At 37.7% G+C, this 26,186-nt stretch overlaps 1 protein-coding gene across 1 annotated transcript in view; it reads right to left on the bottom strand.

Annotated features, from left to right (window-relative positions):
* Positions 1-11,168: 11,168 nt before the first annotated feature.
* SRBD1 (S1 RNA binding domain 1) overlaps positions 11,169-26,186 on the bottom strand; it is a 222,461-nt gene continuing 207,443 nt past the window's right edge. The window contains exons 20-21 of the mRNA XM_031008302.3: positions 15,421-15,605; positions 11,169-12,084 (exon numbers count right to left, since the gene is read on the bottom strand). Coding sequence (XP_030864162.3) covers positions 11,795-12,084; positions 15,421-15,605 — 475 coding nt within the window. The 3' untranslated portion in view covers positions 11,169-11,794. The remainder of the gene's footprint in view (positions 12,085-15,420; positions 15,606-26,186) is intronic.

Genomic DNA, 26,186 nt, shown 5'->3' with positions numbered 1-26,186 from the left:
AGGAGAATCACTTGAACCTGGAAAGTGGAGGTTGCAGTGAGCTGAGATTGTGCCACTGCACTCCAGCCTGAGCGACAGAGCAAGACTCCATCTCAAAAAAAAAAAAAAAGGAAAAACAAAATTGGAGGATTGGAGGATTCACACTTCTCAATTTCAAAATGTACTACAAAGCTCCAGTACTCATGACTGTATGGTACTGGCATAAACACAGACATAATAAATTGATTGGAATTGATCTATATGTCTCTAGAACACATACATCTATGGTCAACTGATTATTGACAAAGGTACCATGACAATTATTAGTTTGGTGCAAAAGTAATTGCGTTTTAATTACTTGTTTTAAGTGAAGTTTTTGTAAATGCCATTAAATGGCAAAAAACACAATTACTTCTGCAGCAACCTAATAATTGGGGAAAGAATTGTCTTTTCAACAAAGAATGTAGGGACAACTGGATATGCATAGGCAAAAGAATCAATGTGGACCTCTACCTCATTACACATGCAAATTAATTCAAAGTGGATCAGATACCTAAATTTAAGAGCTAAAACTATAAAACACAAGAAAACAGAGGCATAATTATCCTGACCTTGGATTAGGCATTTTTATTAAATGATACCAAAAGCTCAAGCCCAAAAGAAAAAAATAAATTGACCCTCATACCAATTAAACATTTTGTGCTTCAAAAGGCACTATTAAGAAAGTGAAAACTCACACAATGGGATAAAGTTTTTATTTATCTGATAAGAAACTTGTATTTAGAATATATAAAGAACTCCCACAATGTAGTAAAAATAACCTAATTTAAAATATGGTCAGGCTGGGTGCAGTGGCTCACTCCTGTAATCCCAGCACTTTGGGAGGCCAAGGCGGGTGGATCACGAGGTTAGGAGTCCGAGACCTGCCTGGCCAATATGGTGAAACCCCATCTCTATTAAACATACAAAAATTGGCCAGGTGTGGTGGCCTGTGCCTATAGCTACTCGTGAGGCTGAGGCAGAAGAATCGCTTGAACCCAGGAGGCAAAGTGTTTCAGTGAGCCGAGATCGCACCACTGCACTCCAGCCTGGGTGACAAGAGCAAGACTCCATCTCAAAAAAAAAAAAAAAAATATGGTCAGAGTCTGAATAGACATTTCTTCAAAGATATGCAAATGACCAATAAGCATATGAAAAAATGCTCAATGTTATTATTCATGAGGGAAATGCAAATTAAAACCACAGTATGAAACCACTTCACACCCACTAAGGATGGCTACAATAAAAAATACAAACAACAACAAGTGTTGATGAGGATATAGAAAAACTGTAACCCTCATACATTGCTGGTGAGAATGTAAAGTGGTACAGCCACTTTGGCAAGCAATCTTTTGAAGAACTCAAAAGATTAAACATAAAGTTACCATTTAAAGACTCAGTAATTTCACTACTAGATGTACACCCAAGAGAAATGAAAACATATGTTTACACAAAAACTTGTGTTTGAATGTTCATGGCAGAATAATTCATAATAGCCAAAACATGGAAAGAACCCAATGTCTATCAACTCATGAATGGATAAGTAACATGTTGTATATTCATATAGGAGAATATTATTCAGCAATAAAAAGAAATAGACTATTACTACATGCTACAACAGGAATGAACCTTGAAAACATTACACTAAGTGAGAGAAGCCAGTTGCAAAAGACCACGTATTGTATGATTGCATTTATATGAAATGTCCAGAATAGACAAATCCATAGAGACAAAGTAGTTGTCTGCTAATGGGGGTGCAGGATCTCTTGATGGGGTGATGAAAATGATAATATGTATTGTAATGGTTGCAGAACTCTTTGAATATATTCAAAACCATTAATTGGTACCCTTTAAATATGTGAATTGTATGATATGTGAATTATATCTCAATAAAACTGTTAGAAAGCAAAAGAGCAAGACTGTGCAAGGGAAAGTTTCTAGACACAAAATTTTTGATTGCAGACTATTTTCTTTGGTTCTGGCCCTATTCACTCGGGCCAGCAAACTGTATTAGCGAAGAGTTGGCCAAAGCCCAAAGGAACTCTCTTGATCTGTGCTTTGCCCTGAGCAATTTATTTTTAAATAACCCTTTGTCAAATTAGACATACACAGTCTAGTTTTGCATATACTCTCCTAGGGTTTTTGATGTTTTTATCTTAGGAGGACAGGGGCATGGAGGGTATGTTTTCTTGTTTGAAAGATGTGATGGGTTAAGGGCCAATTGTCAGTTTTAGTTTTCTTGGCCCCTGACTCATTCATTTTCAACTCCAACAGCTTCCAGTATCAATCACACAAGAGCCAAACTCTCCATGAGCCAGAGAGATCTCCCCACTGCCCAGAATTTCTAATTTTCTTTCTTTAACGGATATGCAGCCGCTGCTCAGTGCTCTTGGAGATCTAGGTGGGAGGGAAATGATCCAAGGGAACCTTGTAAACAATGAAGAAATAAGAGAAGTTTTGGCACCTTGGTCACCTGGTGCTGCAACAAATTGTGAGGCCAGGGATAAGGTTCTGGGACTGGATTGCCTTGGAGCTGGTTGGGTTGCACGGGTTAGAGTTGAGTTCCACAAGTAGAGAATAGGAGCAAAAAACAACTGGGGTGGAAGAGTGGGGGGCAGTTCAGGTAAGTTAAGTTAGTTTGAAAGACTCAATTCTAATGCTCTGGAAGCTGTACTGGACTGGTTTATGAAGCTCACTCAAAGCCCCATAATCCACTGATTTACTCAGTCTTGCCTGTATCCCTCCCACCCCTGTCCTCAGCCAGTGGCTCCATGGGAAGCCTGTTTGCTACTACAGTCATGGTGCATGCTGTCTCACCTTAGCTGGGGGTGGTAAGGACCAGACTTCAGTGTGGTCTCCTTCTCACCTGCTGCTGTGGGATCCAAAGTAGCTCAAGCACAAGGGTCTGACTCAACTGGTTCCACTTCCTTAGCAGCTGTCCACAGAAGCCAAGTAATAAAACCTTGAAGTATGGAGGAATCAATGTCTGGTAAGGTGAACATTAACTAGTAAGAAAGAAACAGGAGTCAGGAGGGAGACAGCCAATGAATTATCTTCCCCTCCCTTCCTTCCACCCTTCCACTGTTCTGTGCCACCATCATACCACAGAGCTTCTTCCATGACAACCTGGTGACTAAGAAACTGGCAATGTTTTCTTATGAGTCTATGACTAGCTAAGTAACACAGCACTTTGTATTTGCTTTCTCTGCTTCCTGGCTCAATTCCTTTTTTCCCTTCTTCTTCCTGCTCTGGGATTATAACCCCCAATAAAGTATGAGTACATATGCCTTTTTCATGCTCTGTTTTCTCAAAAAAATGAGCTAAGAGCTAAGACAGAGCTCAAGGCCAAACACTATATCTAGAGGAATCAAAGGAAAAAGATGGAAGACTCAGATCTGATGAAGATAGGGGCAAAATCAGAGAAGGAATTAATAAAAAGGGGGTGGTGAGTTTCCTGATTATCACAAATAGTGGCAGATATTAAAGGTTGCTGTCCTCAGAGAGTCCTCAGAGGAAGACATTAACTACATGCTGTTACCATGTACAGAAATGTATATGTGCAGGAAATGAAGGAAAGTCATGTAGTATAAGGAGAGCCTGTAATAGTGAACTTGATTTAGTCTGGGAGAAAATGCCCTCTGAGGTAAGATCCAATACTGGGACCTGATAAACGGGTGGAAGTGAGAGGGAGGGGAGGCCGTTTCAGGCAAAAGGAATGACATCTACAAAGGCTCTGTAGTGTGAGGTACCATGCTGAGCAGGGGAACAGCAAGAGTTCTTACCATAGAGAAAAGTGTCTCCCAGTTTTGACTTTCATTTTTTAAAACCTCAATCCACAATAAAGACTATATTTTACATTTTAACCCAGTACCAATACACATATATGTGCTCATACAATTGAAACAAAAAATCATGAAAAAATATCTAACCTTACTGTATTGGTGGTGGTGGTAGGGGGTTCACAATAGCCATTGACCTTTAAATGTGCATATTCTTTGACAGAGCGGTACCACCAGGACAATGTACGATGGTGCTCACCGCAGCACTGTTTGCAATTGTTTACACACACACAATGAAACATATTAAGGTAGATATGTAGGTACTGACATGGGAACACGTACATGCCCAATTACAAAGAGAAAGAGAACAGGGTACATATGATGCCAGTTTGTTAAAAATCTTTACGAAGGAACATATGCATAGAAAAAGGGACAGGGATGTATGTAAACTATAGAAGGTGGCTACTTAGCAGAGGAGATTTTTATTTTCCAACTTTCGTATTTCATTATTCCTGCCTTTTAGACTACACATATTACTTTTTCAATCAGGAAAAATCATAAAAATACAGTTATAACAAATAGCCCAAAATAACTTGCTGTTTCTTGTGGGTGATAATACAGGTCAAGTGACAGTGTGCTTCATTGGAAATTCAATTATTTTGGTAACTGAAGTAGCAAATTACATCAAATTTGACTAAATTGGGCATTTTGAGTTTTAGCTTCATAAAATCACCTTAACCCTGTGAAACAAAGAATGTGAGTATATCTTAGTTTCGACTTTCACTGGTGTTGCCTTCTCTTTTCATTGCTAAGAGACTTAAACCTGGGAAGCAGGTGGGCAAATGTCAAATGATCAAAGAACCAATCGTTAGGACTGGAGAGAGACATCCAAAAGCGTGCTCCCTTGGGGGAAATTCCCCTAGTTATTGTGGGCCTGGCTATAAGAAGGTGGAAAGTTTTGCAAGAAGTGAAAAGCTTTCAGTAGCACACTTTCATTCGTCTTACTTGATTGCTTTTGCAAAATACTGCAATAAATCTAGAGAGTTATATTTGATCTAATTGCATGGATAAAACTCAACTCTTAAAACTTCGTACCCCACCAACGTGAAGCTATTAAGTTGGTCTCTCCCCCTTCCTCCCTCTGTTACCCCATGTCTCCCTTCACCATTGTATCTTTAACTTTAGATTTTTCTGGTACGACTGGGCTACATAACATTTCAGGCCGCCATATTAGATGGGCCATACAGTTAAGATAAACTCTCTGCTATCTCAGAAGTTTCCCTGAAGCATTTAGAGTAATAATTTACTTCCTTTCTTCAGGATGAGAGCTTCTTCTTTAAAATATTTAAGGGGTGGCTATATAATCCTTAGATTCTTGATATGAGGCAAGAGAACAACCAATCTTTCTGGGGGTGGTTTTTAAATTAATTTCTAAAAAGGTAATGTTTAGTGCTGAAAGGACCAGAGTCTGCTTATCCCACTCTCTCCCTAAATAAGAAATGCAGCCTTCATGCACAGAATCATCCTCACCATATAAAATGAGTGAGAAGAAACCTAATCTTTCTTCCTGTGGAACACACTGCTTTGGCAATGAGCCCAGTCATTCAGGAGTTCTCCAAGATCTGTTATTTAAATCCAACTCATTATGACTGATTTGAGGCAGGAAACCAAAATGAAAAGATGGACTAAATATATTTTTGGTTTTTCCATCCTGTCCCTTCTCGCCATCTCCAATTTTAACACAAGTGCTAACTCTGAGGTCGGGGTTAGATATATAGACACCCCAACATGAGCACTCCATTAATCCAAAGCTAAGCTTTCCAAAAGGTCCTGTGGTTTCAGATAAGATGGGATGCCACCATATTCTCAAGTAGACAGCAGCCAGCTGAATTCCAAAATTCTCATGATATTGAACTTAAAACACCCCTTACTGTAGCTTAAATTCCAACTCCTTCAGGCTGAAAACATCCTCACAAGATGTGCTCTTTTTTATCCCTAGAACCTGGCACAGGGTCTCATGGGTATTCAGGAAATGTCTTCTGAATGAAACTCTTAGGTCTATAGGTCTGTGTTTCCCCTATTTTTCCTCACATTCCACAACTGTGGCTACTCAATCACTTCTCAAAGCCCTTCTAGTTTGCTCGTAATTAAAAACAATTTATGTATAATCCATCTGGAATGTATTTTTGTTTGTAGTGTGGCAATATAATTTTGCCCCAATCTGAAGTGCCATTTCTTTACATTATATTCCCATTGATTCTGAATTTTTTTTTCCCCTCACTTCGATAAGCTGGTCTATGAATTGTTTTATTCCACTCTTCTTTTCCTGTGTTAGTAACATACTATTTAAATGATGGCAGCTTTAGAGTATACTTTAATAGCATGGCAAAGTCTCCCAAACCATACATACAACTCTTCTTTTTTTTTTTTTAATAGAGACAGGGTCTTGCTGTTGCCCAGGCTGGTCTCGAACTCCTGAGCTCAAGCAATCTGCCTGTCTCTCAGCCTCCCAAAATGCTGGAATTACAGGTATCAGCCACCACACCTGACCTGAACTATTCTTTTGAAGTATTGACTTGATTTTTCTCACACACTTTTCCAAATAAGTTTTATTTTTAAGTTTAAATAAACATTGGCAAAGCCTATTGGAATGATGATTAAAATTGTGGCAAAAAAGATATATATCATTTTTGGAGGACTGGTTTTTCTAGAATACTAATTATAGCCTTACAATTTAGGAAAATGGTATACCTTAATATTTTCTGCTTTTTAAATATTCATTAGTAATGCTTTATAATTTTTCTTCATATTCATCTTTTATATTGCTTGTTAGAGTCTAAATTTTTTTTTTTTTTTTTGAGAAGAAGTCTCGCTCTGTCGCCAGACTGGAGTGCAGTGGCACGATCTCGGCTCACTGCAACCTCTGCCTCCTGGGTTCAAGCGATTCTCCTGCCTAGCTTCCCAAGTAGCTGGGGCTACAGGTATACACCACCACACCCAGCTAATTTTTGTATTTTTAGTAAAGAAGGGGTTTCACCATGTTGGCCAGGATGGTCTTGAGCTCTTGACCTCGTGATCTACCCGCCTTGGCCTCCCAAAGTGCTGGGATTTCAGGTGTAAGCCACCGTGCCCGACCAAGTCTAAATATTTTATAGTGTGTTGTAATGAATAGGGATCTTTACTCCATCATATTGTTTTAACATGATTTTTTAGATGTTTATTTTACATTGAACCATTTTATGGAATTCTTAGATGTTCATTTATTCACCCAATCAATATTTATTGAGCAACTGTCACATGCTGGGCATTTTTCTAGATATAGGGGATAAAGTAGGGAACAACATAAATGTATATTAAGGAATACACTTTGCTGTAAGCCCCCACCCCGCTCCCCTCAGCTTAAATGAATGAGGAGTTTTGTTTTTTTCTAACAAAATATGAAGTCCAGTGCAGGCAGTTTGGGGCTATTTTGGTTACTCCATAATGTCAAGATAAATTTGGAAATTTTCAGTCTTTCTGATGTAATCTCCAGCACCTTCAGCATTCTATCTGCATTCCAAGCAGGAAGGAGGGCAAAGACAAAGGTTAAGAAAAGCATGATAGCTGAGCTGCCTGTGCTCCCCACACTTTCTAACTTTCCTAGAATTCCATCCTATGACTTTTGCCTACACGTAATTGGTCATGTTCACATCCATTAGCCACGTCACTGCTCCTCTCCAGGCAGGATCTTCTTAGAAAGAAGGGGAGAAATCTGAACAAGCATCTAGCAGGCCGTGCCATGAGAAAAAATTCTTGCTCTTATGAAGTTCAAAAATTTTATAGCTGAGGGTCTTGGATTTCAACAACTCAGCCCTTGGACCCCTTCTCTGCTTTATCTCCACTTATCCCATTGGTGGTCTCATTCAGTCTTACGGCTCTAAGCAGTTATGCTAGTAACTATCAAATTCACATTTCCAGTCCAGCCCACTCCCCTGAACTTCAAACTCACATAGCCAACTGCCTAACTTGACATCAGCACTTGGATGTCTAATGAGTATCTCAAATTTAACCTGTCTAAAATGAATTCCTTTACCAAAACTGTTCCCCCAATTTAACCTGTCTAAAATGAATTCCTTTACCAAAACTGTTCCCCCACTAGTCTTCTAATTTCAGTAGACAATTCCATACTCCTGATTGCTTAGGCCAAAAACCTTGGAGCCATCCTAGACTGTCTGTCTCACATCTTATGCCAGGAAATCCTGTTTGGCTCTACCTCCACCTAACTACATCCAGAATCCCACCACTTCTCATCATTTTTACCACTAACACTCTGATCCAAGCCACCATTATTTTAGCCTGCATTACTGAGACAGCCTCCTAAAATCATTCTTCACATAGATAATCCTTCCTGAGTTCTCAGTTCTTTTCTTTGAGAGAGGGTCTCGCCCTGTCACCCAGGCTGGAGTGCAGTGGCACAATCACAGCTCACTGCAGCCTCAACCTCCTGCATAGCTGGGACACAGGTGTGTGGCACCATGCCTGGATAATCTAATTTTTATAGAGATGGGGTCTCCCTATATTGCCTAGGCTGGTCTTGAACCCCTGGGCTCAAGAGATCCTCCTACCTTGGCCTCCCAAAGTCCTGGGATTATAGGCATGAGCCAGCACACCTGCTCAAATTCTGTTCTTGACAGACCAGAATTTCTTTTCTTTAATTGATCTTACCTTATCCTTTACTTCTGCTACTTATCCCACTATCATTCCCTATGCTGTCAGTACCAAAAACTGCAACTCCTCTGTAATCTCAAGGTTATGCACTCCACTTTTGACAAGTATTCTTACCTAAACCCATTATTTCCTTTATTAGTCCCACTCCAACATCCCTCCAACTTCATCAGGGTCTACAATCCTTTAATCCCATACTTTCCCACTGCTCCTCACTGTGCCCTTATACTCTCCTTTTTCTTCTTAAGCTTAAATTCCACGGTCAATAGTTTCTTTGTCCACGTGCCCTCAACTTCTTTGTCCTCTTTATCATAGTTGTTTGGCAAACCCCCAAACCTGATTAAATCACCTCTCCACCTAATCTGGGCCTGCATCCACACAGCTGACGGGCTGGAGAAAAAAATAAGTTGACTGATCCTAGATTCAATTAATGATCAATAACCTCAAGTGAAACATTTAACACTGCCTAGAAGTCACGCTGTTTCCCTAGGCTTTTCACTCTCATTCTCATCCGTTCCTCACACTTTCTTTTCAAACCTCCAATTCCCTTTCTCTTCAATGTTCAGTCTCATATGATGGTATTCCTTCATAATTCAATGAGAAAACTAGAAGAAATTCAGAGACTTTCCATGAGCTCCTACATTTGCCTACCTACATCTGTGCTCATATACTTAGTCCTTTCTCCCACTAATATGAATATACTCTTTGTATTCCTATCTTAGACCAACCCCTTGTGCACTAGATTCCATCTGATCTCATTTAGTCAAGGATATCTTTCCAGTAATTCTCCCCTCTGTCTCCTGTATCATATTTTCCTATTTTACTGGATCATTTCCATTTGTATACATTTCTTTTGTCTTAAATTTCGACTCCATTTCCCCCTTCCAACCACTATGCTATTTCTCTTCTTCCTTTACAGCTAAACTCCCTAAAAGAACTGTCTAAATTCACTGTCTGCAATCTAACTCCTCCTACTCTCTTAAGCCCACTCCAATACAGCTCATTCTATTTACTGGGAAGAGTTGTTATTAAAGGTCAGTAAAATTTGTCCTAGTTTTGGTCATCTTTCACATCTCAAATCCCACTGAATTACTATGACTTTTCTAAGTCAACCCATTAATTAGACGCTGTCTCCATTATATCACTTATCTGATTGTAATTTTACATTTTTATATGATTATTTAATTACACTTTCTTTCTCAATAGACTCTAAGCTCCATAAGGACAAGGATAATGACTATTTTTTTCTTTTTCTCTTCTTTTCATGCTCCCTACCCCTACCTATTTTTCCTATCAGAATTTCTGGTCAGTGACTAGCACAATGCCTGGCACACCAGGAGGCCACCAGTAAATGTATATGGGAATAAATGCTTTCTCATATGCCATTTTAAGTTTGGGAAAAGGAGGTCTGCAGAAGTAAAGATACCAGCTCAAACGCACACTGTGGATTACTAGTAGAATAGGGACTAGGAATAGAATATAATGCATCACCATGCACACTTTGCAGTTATAAATGAGATGTGGCCCCTCATTTTATAGCTTAGGCCTTATACCAGCCTCCACCATGTTTGGGCTGGATGGGACAAACTACGCAATCTAGTGCAATGTCAAGTCCTTATTGTGTCCATGAAAGCTTAGCTGCCAGGTCAACAGAGCAGCTTTACACTGTCATCTTTTCTTGTTCCTATATCCGAAGTGTCCAGTGAGAAGGCCTCTTCCCCCACAGAATTCGTGTGAACTTATATCTTGGGCTTCAGAGTAAGAGTCTTCAGGTACACATCATTCATTACTGATCTATAGATTATGAACCTGGAAGAATATTGGGAGGAGTGAGTAGGATCAACTTAAAGTTATAACATTAAGATAGATCCATTATCAGTTAAAGACCACTAAGAAACAGAGGAAAAGCATTTCAGAAATGAAATTGCTAGGCAAATAGTTGTATATATCAAAAAAGTTGATATATGCAACTTTTAAGGAACCTACTGCATTAAAAAGATCTACATACACCAGTTGGATATGTATTTTGAAAACAGCAAACCACCAGGTAGAACTATCACGAAACACAGTCACAGTCACTACTTAGTGACTACTACTAGTTGACCATATGATTTATCATCCAAAATGGGGCACTCTGAGAATAAAGAGAGGCAATATTAAAAATTAGGCCAGGACAATGGGTGTTTCCTAGGCAAATGAACAAGACTGGTCGTCTTTAGTAACTATCCCCTACTTATCATGCATGGAGAAAACCACACACTCATTCAGTCATACAAATATCTTCATCAGGCAAATCAACAGCAGCAGCAGTAGTCAGAATGAACAGGATACCAGTCCACTGTGGGCTTTATTTTGATCCTGAATGGTCATGTTAATCCTTACCATCTCCACTAAATAAAAACGGAATAAGAGTCACTTCCTTTATATACTTGTTTTTCTTGTCCCTTCACACCTGATCTATATTTGATCTTTAAAACGGCCATTTCTATCCCCATTTGAAGTTTAATTCTGATTTAAGAAAGGACACACTCTTCTATGCTAAGTCAAACAAACCATTCTTCAAATTTTCAAAGGCTTCCCTCTTCTCCAAAGGTTGCATAAACCATATCTTTTTTCATCAAGACTGACTTCTAGGTCATTCACTGAATCAACATAGCAAAAAACAAGTCACTAGCCACAAACATTTATTGTTGGGGTCAATACGTATATCCTTTTGAGAAATGTTTCGAGCCATTCATTTGATAACTACAAACACGTCAGAATCTGTTTTACTGGTATATTTTTGGCTTGCATGACAAGGGAAAAGAGATTATTGCAAAATTATGAATGAAGTCCAAAAGGCCTGATTAAAAAAAATCTATAAAATGGAAGGATTAAACACTGCCCAGCCCTACTGTATCAACAAAGACTATACAATTCGAATCAAGAAGACTATCCCACACAAGTCCAGCAAGGCAGATGTTGGCAAGTAGAAGTTAAGCAATCTGTTATACAAAATGCAAAAGGAGTTAAAGACAAATTACAAAAAATAAAAAACAAAATTTTAGTCAGAAAACTATTACTACATAAAGCCATATAAGAATGTGTATTAGCTGTTTCCTTTAAGGGAAAAGGAAATCAAACTGTTGGTTTTCTATTTATTCAGAAGAAAAAATAAAGGAAAGTGTTTGGAAAATATTTCTGATATTAAGTGAATTATTTCTCATCTGCTACCTAGAGTTTACAAACTGACTTATCCTTGTCAATCTGTGGAAATGAGAAAATAAAATCAGTGTCTGGCCTTCGTGGGATACTCATAACACCCGAATGAGGTCCAGAGTAATCCTAGATCGGGGGATGTCAATGTTGAGTACTTGGACTTCCACTCTTTCTCCGGGGCCCAGTCCAAGGCTCCTTCTCTTCTTTGTTTTTGGAAGTTTTGCTTCTGTTACATTTCGTATGGGAATCAGCCCAGATTTCCCCACTCCTATATCCACAAAAATTCCAAAGAGAGTGGCATTCTCAACTTTGCCTGTAAGAACTGTCCCAACCTGCAGATCTTCCAGGCATACTATGCTTCTCTTGAAATCAGGTTTATCAAAATCTGTAAGAGAAAAAAAGTGTAAATAAGGCATTGTACTTCCTAGATACAACATAACTTTGTGAATAAGCACTTACTACATACTGACTACGTGCCCAGACCAATATTAAAGATTAAGGGGGGATTATAAAAGGAGCTGAAGACCAACGCTTGCCTTCAGAGAACATGCATATCAGTTGGAGACAGCATTCATGCAGTAGAAACAATTCAAGAAAATTTACTTCTTTCTACAATGCTACACACTAGCATTATACATAAAGATTGAGAAGAGAGTCTTATTTTCCTCTTTGTGAAGAGGTGATGAGAATATATATTTGCTTAACAAATATACAAAGTTAAACCACAAACACTGAGAAAATAAGACCTTTGGAAACAAGAGACTGGAAGCTTTTTTTTTGGTTTTTCCCCCAGTGCCTGGATTATTAAATTGTTTAAAGATGGTAGAAAGTACATCAACTTTTGGCCAAATGTGGATGAAATTCAAATGTTCTTTCTTCCTCACTTCTTCCCACAAATTTGGAACTCAGAAAATCAATTCCCACCTATTTCATATATATTTATCCAATCAACATTTATGGATTCTTGATTATCTATGGCTCAGAATCCCAGACCAGGTAGTACCTAATATTCTTTCTCTTCTTTCAATTAAATTCATCAAACATTTGTTAACTCTATTATCTCCTGGCCAGGCACTCTGCTGGGTGCTAGAGAAACAATGATGAAGATACAGATTTCTGTTTCCAAGTTCTTTATAGCCCTTTTTTCTTGCTCACCCTGGCATACATTTCTTTGTTCATTATTGTCCAAAAGGTAGGCATAAAGCATGCCGAGGAATCATTATGGTTCTAGTTAAAAACAAAGGTTTTTATGACGGAGACAGTTAGAACTAACAGTTTAAATGGGGCTGTGGATTATCTGTGGACTCCATTTATCCATGCTCCTCCTGAAGGCCCCCTTTCCTAGGATTACTGAGTGTTGACTCTAATAACAAAGAACACATTCTATGCTTGGATCTCCTTTTACTAAGGCCTCATTTTCCCCTCCACCCATTCCATTTCCTTTTCCTCCACAGCTGTTGGCTTTATCCTGATGACTTGTTAAAGCTATCCTTTACATTTGTATTAACAACAGGTCACCCCTTTCTTCGCTTCCCCCAGTCCAACCATACTGATATCAAGATGTTTTAAAAATTAAGCTTTTTCTTATAAAACAAAATAAAAACCTTCTTTAAACTCCAAATCTCACTGTACCCATAAAAATGAGTACACTAACATTGGAATTGATTCTGTGGAATTTTACCTGATGCTAAAGCAGTGAATTCCAAAAGCAAGAAACCTACTGTAATGTAATATTACACCAGGCTAAGGCTGTGTCAAAGCAAAGTGGAACTAAGTCACTGATCAGGGGCAGAGGTAGGACGGTCTCCGAGACCCCATAGGCATTGTTTTTATGCTTGGAAATTCTTTCTCTCTCTTTTCTTGTGGAGGTCCAGCTGCTGCAGATTCCCTAAGGGTTCCTGATCAGCTGTTTAGTTTAATCTTGCAAGGAAAATCAGAGTCAGGAACTACTTAACATATTCCTGAAGACAGTCGGGGACACTGAGAAATCAGAAAATCCCCTGTGTACCATGCAAACTTTAACACTTTCATAGCCAAGCATTTTCAGCCCCTGTGTCTGGACTGCTTCTAATGAACCCAGTTAGGGAAATTAACTAGTCACCATAGTGTTAATACACATGAAATTAATTACACCATTGACAAAACAAAAGACAGAATTATTATGAGTAAAGAATGAGGCATTAAGAAAGGAAATACTTCTGAGAAAATGGAGAAAAGAGATGTAACATAAAATATCATCACGTGGAAATGCCCAAAATACTATCTGCCCCCTCAAAAGTATAGTTTGTAAGCCTTCCTCACCTTGGGTATGTGTTTAGTAGTAAGATGAAAGTTCTCAGACATTTTGAAAATTTGACTTACATTACAGCACAGGTCAGTTCCAAAGTTTGCTTAAAGAGACCTATTTAAAACTTCGCTTGCCACACTGATACAACATTGCAGTAACTGGAAAGCTCACTCCAGAGCCCCGATGCATCTGTCTTTTTGCTCAACAACTTGGTAGTTTAATTGGACCATATAATTTGAGTGTTGATCTTTGCTCTGAGTCTACAATGCAACTGGGATAATGGAACAATCGACACTATGACAGAAAAATGAAGACGGATGTGAAAAAACCAGTACAGGATACCTGCAGTTACAGCATTTTTTGCCAACCCTCTAATGCAAAGGATGTAGCCATACCACCTCCAAATCCAGTATTTTTGAGAACCGTTGCTCCACCTAGTACTCCTGCTAAAAACCAGCCAAGAAATTCCCATAAAAGGATACCGGGCCTCCAAATGGAGATGGATTTGTCTGCTGAAACATCCACATTGTGTGGAGGACTACTAGGAGGCTTCTACTCCCACATTTTTGGCATAGTTCTTACTGGGTGTCATTTTATTTTTCTTTAACTTAAAAAAAAAAAACAAAACAACCCTACAGAAGAAGGAATAGTACAATGAACTTGCTGGATGTATTTCAAATTTCCTTTAAACCTTTTCAAAGAAGTATGTCTAACCATCTCAATGCAGCCTAAACCAGAATAAAAAGAGCCAAGCCCTAAACATGGTATCATCAAAACTGGTTATAAGACCAGTGAGCGGATTCATTTAAATCTCAGGGGTTCCTATTCAAACTTCCTTGGGAAGTAGGTCATTTGATACTGTAATTCTTTTTCACTGGGTCACTGCTCTCAACAACTATGGTTGTTATATGGAAGTATAATTCCCTCACCATCTACCTGTGCTGAAAGCTGAGAGCACTTTTAATTAGAAGGAAAATCAACAGAGATACTATCTTATTTGTTCAATGTGTTCATTGACACAGAATCCAAGAACTTGGAAAGCTGTAATTTAGGAAGAAGATTCACCTTTTAGCTTGTGAAGGGACTGCTTTACCTTGCACCTCTGGCTCCCAGGAGATAAAGACAACTTACAAAAGGACCATAAAAAAATGTGTGCCTCCATGCATACAGCGGTACACGCATGATGCATTTCGTTTAGTAAATGGGAAATACACAGTGAACAAGGGGTCCAGGGAGACCACCTGGCTTCTAGCTTTGGCTCTGGATATTAATTATAATGACTTTGAAGGAAGATCACCATGCTTTATTTTTCTCATGTATAAAATGGGAGAATAATATCCATTCTGCTTATGGCATAGGATTGCTGTGAGGATCAAAGGAGATAACGGGAGCTATGCAAATGCAAGGTGCTATAATTCAAGTTCAATTGTTTACCTGTTCGAAAGTCAAAGCTTTCAGGCTGGCTGAGACCATCTATGATGACCTGTAAGGTGTGTACTGTTGTTTGCAATCTTTCTGCAATTTTCTCCATTCCTTCCTTTTCAAGGAATGAATTTATTTTTTGTTGCATTTCAGGCTTTCCAATCTCATACAGTGTCCCTCCAATGGATGACAAAAACCTGCAGTGGAAAAAATAAAAAGCCCAACACTTAACAATATTACTTCTTTTGCAATCTCCTTATACAGATCACCCTAAAATTCATTCATCTTAGACCCACAGGTCAATCAATCAGTCTTTATTGAGAATCTATTATGTGTCCTGTGCTGTAAACTGTCTTGAAAAAGAAAAGGCCGAGGGAGAGGGAGAAAGTGGATTAAAGACTTTTGTGCTATTTATCAAACAAAGCACCTGCCCAGAGTCAGCACCAAAAACATTTTTTTGTTGTTGTTGAGACAGTCTTGCACTGTCACCTAGGCTGGAGTGCAGTGACAAGATCTCAGCTCACCGCAAGCTCTGCCTCCTGGGTTCACGCCATTCTCCTGCCTCAGCCTCCCAAGTAGCTGGGACTACAGGCACCCGCCACCACGCCCAGCTAATTTTTTGTATTTTTAGTAGAGACGGGGTTTCACTGTGTTAGCCAGGATGGTCTCGATCTCCTGACCTTGTGATCTGCCTGCCTTGGCCTCCCAAAGTGCTGGGATTACAGGCGTAAGCCACCGTGTCCAGCCAAAAATATTTTACACTGTAATGTTCATTATAAGTTTAGTGTCACATATATTTTAAAAATGAGGCTATCTGTTCCCTACAATTTCAATTAGGAAAACATTTTATTTAAATTAGCTAATAGGCAAACGATGAAATGATACCAAACTCTAACAAAATGTGCATTACATATTGCCAGCTTTTGAAAAATGAATTACTCTATTCATGTGTCCTATCACCGCTTTTTACTTCTGTATACCCTTGATGGCAGTATTACCTGTGCAGCATACCATCAGCTTAATAACTCTCAAATTCCGTTTAACAGTTGAGCCTCATATAAACTAAATTATATCAAGTCTATTCAGTATTCAGAGTCAACAGAAAAAATATAGGAGGGGATATCAAAAAGAAAAAGTAACTTTCTTCCAAAATGGAAGCAGGTAAAACTTCCATTATACTATCTAAAGATGAATATTATCTTTATATTCTTTATACATTATGTAGCTGTAATATTTGTAAAATAAAAACATCTGCCTTTTATAATTTTCTTTTACTATGTTTACCATTACCTTTGATTGCAAAGCTACCTCTCAATTACTTTCCTTTATAATTCAGTAAGAAGAAAAAAAGAATTAAAGGGTTAAGATGCATTTCCCTTTAATTTCATGTGAATACTGGGCTGTAGCTTACTTTCTTGACATTCCTTGGCTGGGTATTTTTCTACACCATTAAGTTCCATTTCCTATGATTAATGGCACTTTAAAAATGTCAACACAGTAGTCAGGCAGATAGTGATACTAATGCCCTCAAATCCTTTCCTCTAGGGATACCTCTGGAATACAAAAAGAGAAAAAGGGAATTGTTGGAGGTTTGTCTATAATCAGAATGGGGATATATCCCATTTGGCAGGTTGCTGCACTATCAGAAAAAGAATGCTTGTGATTTTAAGTCTTTTTTGCATTGTTGTGTTCAACCAGAAAGGTCTCTTCACAGTGATACTCTGATAATAATAATCTGGCATCTAGTGGAGAAAGTTCTCCCATCTCTCACTTAAGTAGGGCATCTCTTTGGATTCAAATGTGCAACACTCCTACATTATTACAGCCATATATATGGCCAAAAATAGACACACTTTATGGCATCCGACTAATTCTCTTGAGAATGTATTTTGGTTAATGGTCTAATAAAATACCAAAACGTTGGTGTTTGGTCTCCCTCTTTGAAAATGAGCTTTCATCCAAACTGGTGGCCAGTGAGATAACACTGTAAGTCTGTGTGTCCGTGGCTTCCACAGCATGGTGGAAAGGCAGCCGGTATCTCTTAGTGCTGATGGACGAACAGTAGCATACAAGGGTCCCGGTGACAAGGAACAGCTGCTGGAGCTCTGACTGATGGGGCAGATGACACATGACAACCTCTGCCCAAATCCAACTTCCTTATACAACTTTCTAAATAATGCGTGCCCTGCTGAGCAGGCTTCCCTGGCATTCACCTTCTTGGTTTTATTGGTCTGCAACTGGCTACTTAGCAGAGTATCTTTCAAATCCTCAAGATTCTGGCTTCTAACCATCTGTTAAAAATGACAAAATGTATACTAATGCGCTGTAAGTCTAGAATCTTGAATAGCATTTTATAATTAATAAAAGTAACTAAATGGCAGAAACTTCCCAAAGCACTGTATGAGTCTATCTTAAGGTTGCTTGCACATGTGTATGAGTGTGTGTGAGACGGAGAGAGAGGAGAGAGGAACTAACTACTACCAAAGTCACTTCCAGATAAAGAATTCTGCCTATAGTAGTTGCAGATGTAACAAGAACATTTGTCTGTTTAACCTGGGTGCATATTTCATATATCATTTTCATTCTCACACATATAAGCCTGAGGGCATTAGTAACTGAAATCAATAAAAAAGCACCAACTTGTGCTCCTAGCTAATGCTTCATATTGATCAACCTATTTTTAAATTACTACAAAGTCAAGTGCTTTTTTATTTTGAAAACTTTCTTAAAGTTAACAAGGTCACGCACACACACACAAAGAGCCAACAACAGAGAGAGGAACTGTAAAACGAACTGGGAATAGCATTTAGACTGACCTCTACCTTAATGAATTTTAAATATAGTCAACTGTACATGATAGGAAACAATGTTTTATGCTTAGTAGCCATTCAATAAACGTATGTTCCTTAAATATCCTAAGAAAAATTTATTCTACATATTCTAAATTTCACTTCAGAATTAAGTGTGATAAGTAATATCCAATACAAAGTTTCACTTTAGAATTGAGTGTGGTAAGTAATACGCAATACAAAGTACTTTCTGGCTCAAAAGTACCAAATAAAAACACACTGCTTTATGAAGCTTGGCATACAGAAGTGAACAGGTAGTGATAAATATCTGTCAGACATTGTTCTAAATAGATTTTTCTCATTTAATCATGACAATGATCCTAAAAGGTAGGTATCATATCATACAGAAAAAAAAAATGAGGTTCAGGGAGTTTAAATAACTTGTCCAAGGCCATGAAGTTATTCTAACTGGAGTTTTATGCCACACACAATATATATGTCTGTGTATAACAAGATATGTAAAATTTAAAGTGCTATATTTGGTTAGGATAGAAAATAATACTTTTAGTAATATTTTACAAATAATTTACTGGCAGATTACTTTTAACATTAAAAACACTGAGGAAACCTGCAAAGAAATTATATACATGCTTTTAAACAGACAATTCTTTCAAAAGTCAATGAAATATTAAAGTCATATTCTCATTTTCTCCACTGTTTTTGGAAGGCTTTTTCAGGTTGGTAAGGACTGCTGTTTTTATTTAATGTGTAATTTCATCCATCTTACTTAAAGTAAGAAAGTACCATAAATGCAACAAATAAGCACATCATGTTCTTTAAGCACACATCTGCACAAAGTTAAAATACAGACCTTGCAGCAGAGTTAATGCTTATTTTTCAAACAGAATGCTATATAACCTAAAATGGCTAATATTTTCAACGGAAACTTGTTATAAGTGCAGGGCTTTTCCCCTCAAAGAATAAGAAAAGTCTTGTAAGGCTTTTCCCAAAGAATAAGAAATTCTCAAGATTCATGACTTCAGACACGGCCATTCAGTTTTATGTCATCGTTTCCAGCATGGAGATTTAGGAGCTGAGGACTTGGTTCATTATATTAAAGCAACATGATACCCCACAGAGCATAGAGGAACCATGGTGATGCAACACAATCACTTTAAAAACAACTTAGTATTAGTATGTGCTTTGTGGGCAAAACATGTATGATTTACAACTCCACCAAGAACCATGCTATAAGGGCAAAGTACATCTAGTAGTCTACCCACTCTCAACACTTTCAAGAGACTTTCCTACTTGTCTATTTTTACCCATTAGCTTTACTCAGTTTTAATGGAGTAACGCAACAAGCACAAAATTAAATGCAAGAACACATCATTTTAGAAATGAATAGGTACAGGTAGACAGAGCAGGTCTTAATTTGTAATACAGGTTAAATATTCAATAATTTAAAAAGAAAGCTTATACTCTAAGAAAATCTGGCCTTCTAAAAAACTATGTAAACTGTGGGACATAAATGCAAGTTCAGTAGTAATTTGTTACTCTAAAAATCTGTTACTATTTCTATATTTTCTCTCTATATAACATATATATGTTACTCTATGTATACATTTCTTTAAAATTTATTACTCCCTATTTTCAAATTTACTGCTCTTAATATTAAAAATTGAATATAAATTCAACTGTGGCAAACGAGGAAAACCTGCTGCTCCTTTATGCTATCTACAGAGGAGCTGAATTTACACAGCTGAGAATATCACAGTACCTATTTAGCTTAGCTTACAGAAGAAGTGCTGGCTTCACCATAGGGGCTGTTCTAGCAGTCAAATCAAAGGGACAGCAATGTGAACTGCATTTTAATCATCACTGAGGAATCTTTTCAAACTTTTTTTAAGACAGGGTCTTGCTGTTTCACCCAGGGGCTGTAGCAGTGGTGCAATCACAGCTCACTGTAGCCTTGGCCTTCCAGGCTGAAGTGATCCTCCTCCCTTGGCCTCCCAAGTAGCTGGAACCACAAGCCCAGCTAATTTTTATGTTTTAAAAATGTTTTGTAGAGGTGAGGTCTCAATATGTTGCCCAGGCTGGTTTCAAACTTCTGGGCTCAAGAGATCCACCCACCTTGGCCTCCCAAAGTGCTGGGATAACAGGTGTGAGCCACTGCACCTGGTATTTTCAAATGTCTTACCTCCTTGTTAAACCAAGATACTGAAATAGGCCAGAATCCTTAACAATCTATGCTGGTGCAAAATATACAAGTAATTATAAATTCAAGTATCATTCATTTATAGAGAGGCCCACAGAACTACCTGTTGTACTACAGAAGCTAACAGATATCTAGTGAAAATAATATTTAAATGGCATTTCTTAGCATAATAATCAACCACAGAAAGGGCAAAGAATTATCCAGTAGAACTTACAGCTGAGACCGTTTTTTTACAGTAAATTAACATACTAAGATAAACATTTTAAAAATGTAACCCCTTTAGAAAGTCATGAAGTTGTTCTGAAAGCTCTTCCAGATTCTGATGAGAGAATATAGTTTTAAAATGCATGCAGCTATCTGGGCATGGGTGGGGGCATTTTAAATGTTATTTCTTGGTACCATTTGGAGCACCTCCTGCATATATGAGTAGAAGAAAAAAAAAAGAAATGAAAAGAGAAAGATTTCCTGTCATAGATGAAGGAATGCAGTTTGTCTTCCAAAGGACTCGGTATTATAAGCATCAGACTGTTACCTGCTTCTGACTTCTGAAGAACTTACTAAATGTTTCCTGCTTTTTCAAAGATCTGTTATACATGTACAGAAACTGGATACTCATTGCATGTTGCATTCATTGTATGTAGGAGAATATATCCTTAGAAAGCTGTTTTATTTTAAAATTTCTATTACTTAGCAATTTAGCATTACTGAATAAGAGTAAAAATTTTTTAAAGTGCCATTTAAAAAGTCCTGAGATAGAAATCTTCTAAAAGATTTAGGATGATCATCTTTTCAGAAATAGTTGAACAGTGCTCATATAGTTACCTCAAAGTATCTAAGATCAGTGAAATAATAACCAATGCCATACACAACCACAGTGATTATGCAGCTTTCCCTATTTCAGAACCACTCGCTTTATACTGTGTAATTATCATATAATTTAAACAACTGTACGTATACCTCTAAATGAGCATGAGTATATAAAAATAGGAAAGGTATTGTGTACTGAAATGTTGCTATTATTGCTCCAAAGACATCTAAACTGTTGTAGGAACTGTCTTAGAAATAAATTTACAAGTGACATTAAAATATCAGTCTTCTCACATTTTGAAAAATAACAAACCATTACCCTCCCAAAAGAGAACCAGAAAAAAAAAAATCAACAACCCAGTATTATGCAGCCTGATCACCCTTTTCCTGTGAGTCTGGTTGTTTCACACACCCTGCCATTCCCCTGCCCAAATGATAAAGATTTGCTAAAATCAAGGCTCTTCAAAGGAATGTGACAAAATGCTGAAACCAACAAAAAATAATTTAGAAAAGCATACTCAGCTTTATTCAATAAACATTTATTGAGGAAGATAATAGAGCCTTTGCCTTGAATGAGCTTACAATCTAATTTTAAGTAATGACAGTATAAAATAGTCTTCCACTTATATCTGCTCTTTTAGAGGCAGGACTTTATGTGCAGATAAACAGATAGTTTTGAAAGTGCGCAGTACAGATTATTTCATTTAATTATCTCAAATATTTATTGTGAATGTAGATTTGCTGATAAGAAAACAAAATCTCAGAGAGATTAAGAGACTTGCCCACACCTGACATCACAAGGTAGTAGTAGTGAAGGTAAAAGTTATAACAGATTACATCTTCATTAGCAGGCCTACCCTTTTACTTTGGGAGATTTTCATGCAGACAGAAGATTTAGATCTCTGATAAACCTTGGCACCCAGGACCACTGCCTGGGAGCAATTTCTTACTATTTGTTAAACCAAATTCAAAAGGAAAAAGCTTTGGCTCTTTTTGAATTTCTGAATAAGAGTTGGACAAAATTAAGTTAGTGGTTTCAAAGGCTACAGACTCTCTACAGCTCAAAAACACTGTTTAGAATTAATATAATTTAATTTACTGCCTGTAAAGCCATAATGTGGATTAGTGCCTGTGAATGTTTGAAAGAAGAGGGCAAATTAAAAAAGTAGTATTTAAAAACATACAGGCTCATGGTGGAAAAGCTGAAATTAAACAGACCTTGTACCACTAGGGAATAAAACCTATGTATCAGAGGTAGAGGACTCTTCCCTGGGAAACAGCCTTTTTACTATAAATGCCATCCTGTCAAGGAATCCTCATATCAAAAAATTTGAAAATGCTTAACATCTGCCATTTCAATAAATCCCTAGTTGTCCTCTGAATGGGCAAAAACGTTATTCCATTTAAAGAGTATGCAACTGAGGTCAAAGTAACTCGCTTATGGTGACACTGAGAATCAGAAGACAAGCTAAGATTAAAATCCATAGCTAGGCTGGGGGCAGGAAGGGCAGGAGGGAGATAATGGGAAACTAAATCAATAACCTACTGAGTTTCAGGCTCCAGACTGAGTGGTCTAAACTTGATGAAAAGAAAAAAAGGAGAAGGACAGGCAAATATTTTGAAGATGGAAGAGGCTGAAGCAAGCACAACTTTATGATTGGCCAGCAACTCCCTCACACTCCTCCTTCATTGGGTACTAATAGGTTGCTCCAGAAACACAGGAGAGAAACCAGCATTTTCTCCAGTCTCAAAACCCAATATTAATATTCATTAACAATGTTAAATGTCTCAAATTACATCCAGATCACATGAAAAAACAACTTTTTTTCTTGGGGACCAACCATTGTAACTCTCCCCCACTCCCTCCAACTACCCCCATTTCTTTTATGGCTTAGCTTAGCCCCTCCTCAATCACAACAAAAATAACAGCAATAATAATCATATTAACACTTGCTTACTCTGTCCAGGTGCTAAGTATTCTACATATATTAATTAATATAACCCCATGAGATATGGTACTATTATTACGCACATTTAACAGACAAGAAAACTGAGGTATAGAGAGGTTAAATAACATTCCCAGTTCAAACAGCCATGATTTGAATCCAGGCAGTCTGACATTTCACTGCCTCCAGACTGAGTTAGGGGAAAGTTATATCAAGTCTCAGGTTCTTGATCTTCCTAGTTTCCTCTACCAGCTTTGCCAGAAACCTCATGTGGGCTGTGTTTTGGAACAGTGTGTAAGACATTGGATATGACAATCAATCCATAGCCTGATCATCTAATTCTCAAGTGGGTGAATTTTTTTCATTTTTCTCATTTGTAAGGGCACTTTTGAAAATATGAATGTTACTTCTTGGGAACTAGAGTAAGATGTTTAGGTTTTAACTACTAACAACAACAACAACAACACACAAAACTGGGTCCAGTGGCACACACATGTAGTCCCAGCCACTAGGGAGGGTGAGGAGTAGGGTCATTAAGCTCAGGAGTTTGAGTACAGCCTGGGCAACATAGACAGACCGCTGTATCTTTAAAAACAAAATTCACTTTTAGCAATCTGTCCACTTAACATTTTTATATTTTAGGTTTGGCCTCTCTTTTATGATGCTATGTCTTTTTATAAGGCAATCTAATATTGTCTAGCCATAGCTCTATTAGAAATTAACGTAGGATAACTAATTGATACACATCTTACATTATCATTTATCAAAAGCCAGGAACGAGTCTTTCTGCCCTGCTGCCAATTCTTATAAAGCAAGTCCAAGTTCAGAAAAATTTGGGCTTTTTCAAATTTGCAAATAATCTCTTAGGTCTGTTTACCTAATCATCGTTTATTGTACAGCATTTGCAGTTGGATTTCTTTTCAGGCAAGTTTCCCACAAAGGAACGTGTTTTTATCATTGCAGGAGTTAGCTGGCATGCCAATGCAGAACGAAGCTGTAGTGAATTTTAGATGTAGGGAGGTGTGTTAGACATATTCAGTAGGCTAATGACTCACCTGTCAGAAAAATTGCAAATTACAACTCATGGGCCTTCTGGTTGCTCATAGTGAAAACTCTGAATATCAAATCTGTGAAGAGTCAACGGTTGCTGTTTGTTTTTTAAATAAAACCAATGTAAAGTCTTTGCATTACAGTCATTTATTAGTTAGAAGACTTCTTTGCTCGGCAGTAAGCTCCGGTTGGAGGGAAGGCAATGAAGACTCTGAAGGCAATTCTCAAGGAGCAGTTCAGAGATGCTAAATCCTTGAACAGGAATGGGAAAGAGACAGAGACTGAGATATGCCCACTCATTAAGGGTCTTCAGTGGAGGCCATTCTTCACTATCTGGCTTGACTTATTTTAGCTCCACGGCAGGGAGCTAGGCAGAACCTTTTAAGGCCCTCCCCCAATCTCAACTACTTTTTAGCTCAGGGCACCAGTTAGGAACCTTTATATTCATTTATCTCATGATGGAATCCTTGTGTATCTGTTGGGTTAATCTACTTTTGGTTCTAAAAACCTGACACAAGTTTTTAGTAAATTAAAGAAAAACACTGTTTGGCTTTTGTACAGAAGTTTCTTCCCTCCCCATATAAATATTTTGCTATGTGATTATTCCTGTCCCAGACGTGAATTTTACATTCACGGCTGTCTACTCTCTGATACTTTTCAACATTGATTGTAAGGGTCACAAATAAGCACATCAGCAGAAACAAAGGAAATCCTATAGTACAAATATCACAAACAGGTATTGATACAAATCATTCCTTGACATACATTTGCCTGGTCCATTCCAATGCTACTGCATGTGATATTCCTGCTACACAGGCTGTTAACCACTTATAGAAACTAGTATTAGAATTCCTCCCTAATGGGAAAAATTGAAATAACAAATACTAGCTAATGCTTTATCAAAATGAGTGCCAAGTGACAGTCTTGACATTAAATTTCCTGATATTTTTCAAGTTAAATCAAGAGCACAACCACTTTCAAGCTTAACTATCTGGAGTGAATCAAATTCTTAATGCAGCAGATTCTCTGGAAGAGTGCCAGGTCTCACTGTGGCACATACAAATCAGCATCATCTGCAGCACCAAGCACTACTCCTGGCACCTTATTCAAGAAAAAGAGGAAATGGATACCTGCCTTAGCTCTCTGGATCAACCCAAATGGTAGGACAAAAACAGAGGGGGTAGTAGTGGGGAGAATAACCCCTAAATAGGCTGCTTCTGGGTCTCATTCTACTAATATAGCAGCAATTTTACTTATGGTTTATGGTACACAACACAACAAACTCACTCACACACACAGACATGACAGTTTCTGGATGACGACAGAAAATGGTAAGAAATCCTCTTTCATGGTCTCCAGACTTTTAGTCTGCAAAATCTAGGAGGGCCTTGGCCCTGGATACAATGCTCTGTGAAGGCAAATGGGATTCAGTTTGGGGAGGTCTTGAAATTTTTTCAATCCACAAGAGATTCTGGAAGAAGTACTTACACAATATTTAGGAAAGGCAACGTTAGGAAAGGATGATCTATGTGTTCTACCAACAATTTTGTTTATACAACTGCATTGACCACAGCCAGTTTAGATTATACAAAAAAAAAAATACATGAATTAAAGTAAAGCTAAACATTTCATTTTGTTCTACTGAAGTTATCAGTTCCTGAGTAGTTCCCTTCCTCAGTGTTCTTTTATGTAGTTATCTTTCATTATTAATTTCTATCATTTATTTTTTCATCAAAAAAGTTTCAATTTTAGCTTACAGCCAATAATTATAAACTAACCTGAAATTTAATTGTCACTAGCTTAGTAAATCTGGTGCCAAATTTTCAGATGCATTATTTATTTTGCAGAGACAAGGACAATTAAAGGAGCTCATGGCTTTACTATGATATTCTACTATGTTATACTCCTTTTTGACCATCTGAGCCTATTATGAGTAAGTGGGGTATGGTGGAGTAACCAAGGGGTACA

This window comes from Gorilla gorilla, chromosome 12 (assembly GCF_029281585.2).
Source record: "Gorilla gorilla gorilla isolate KB3781 chromosome 12, NHGRI_mGorGor1-v2.1_pri, whole genome shotgun sequence".
Classification (NCBI taxonomy): domain Eukaryota; kingdom Metazoa; phylum Chordata; class Mammalia; order Primates; family Hominidae; genus Gorilla; species Gorilla gorilla.
Note: the sequence above shows the minus strand (reverse complement) of the source record. Positions and strands in the feature narration are given on the sequence as shown.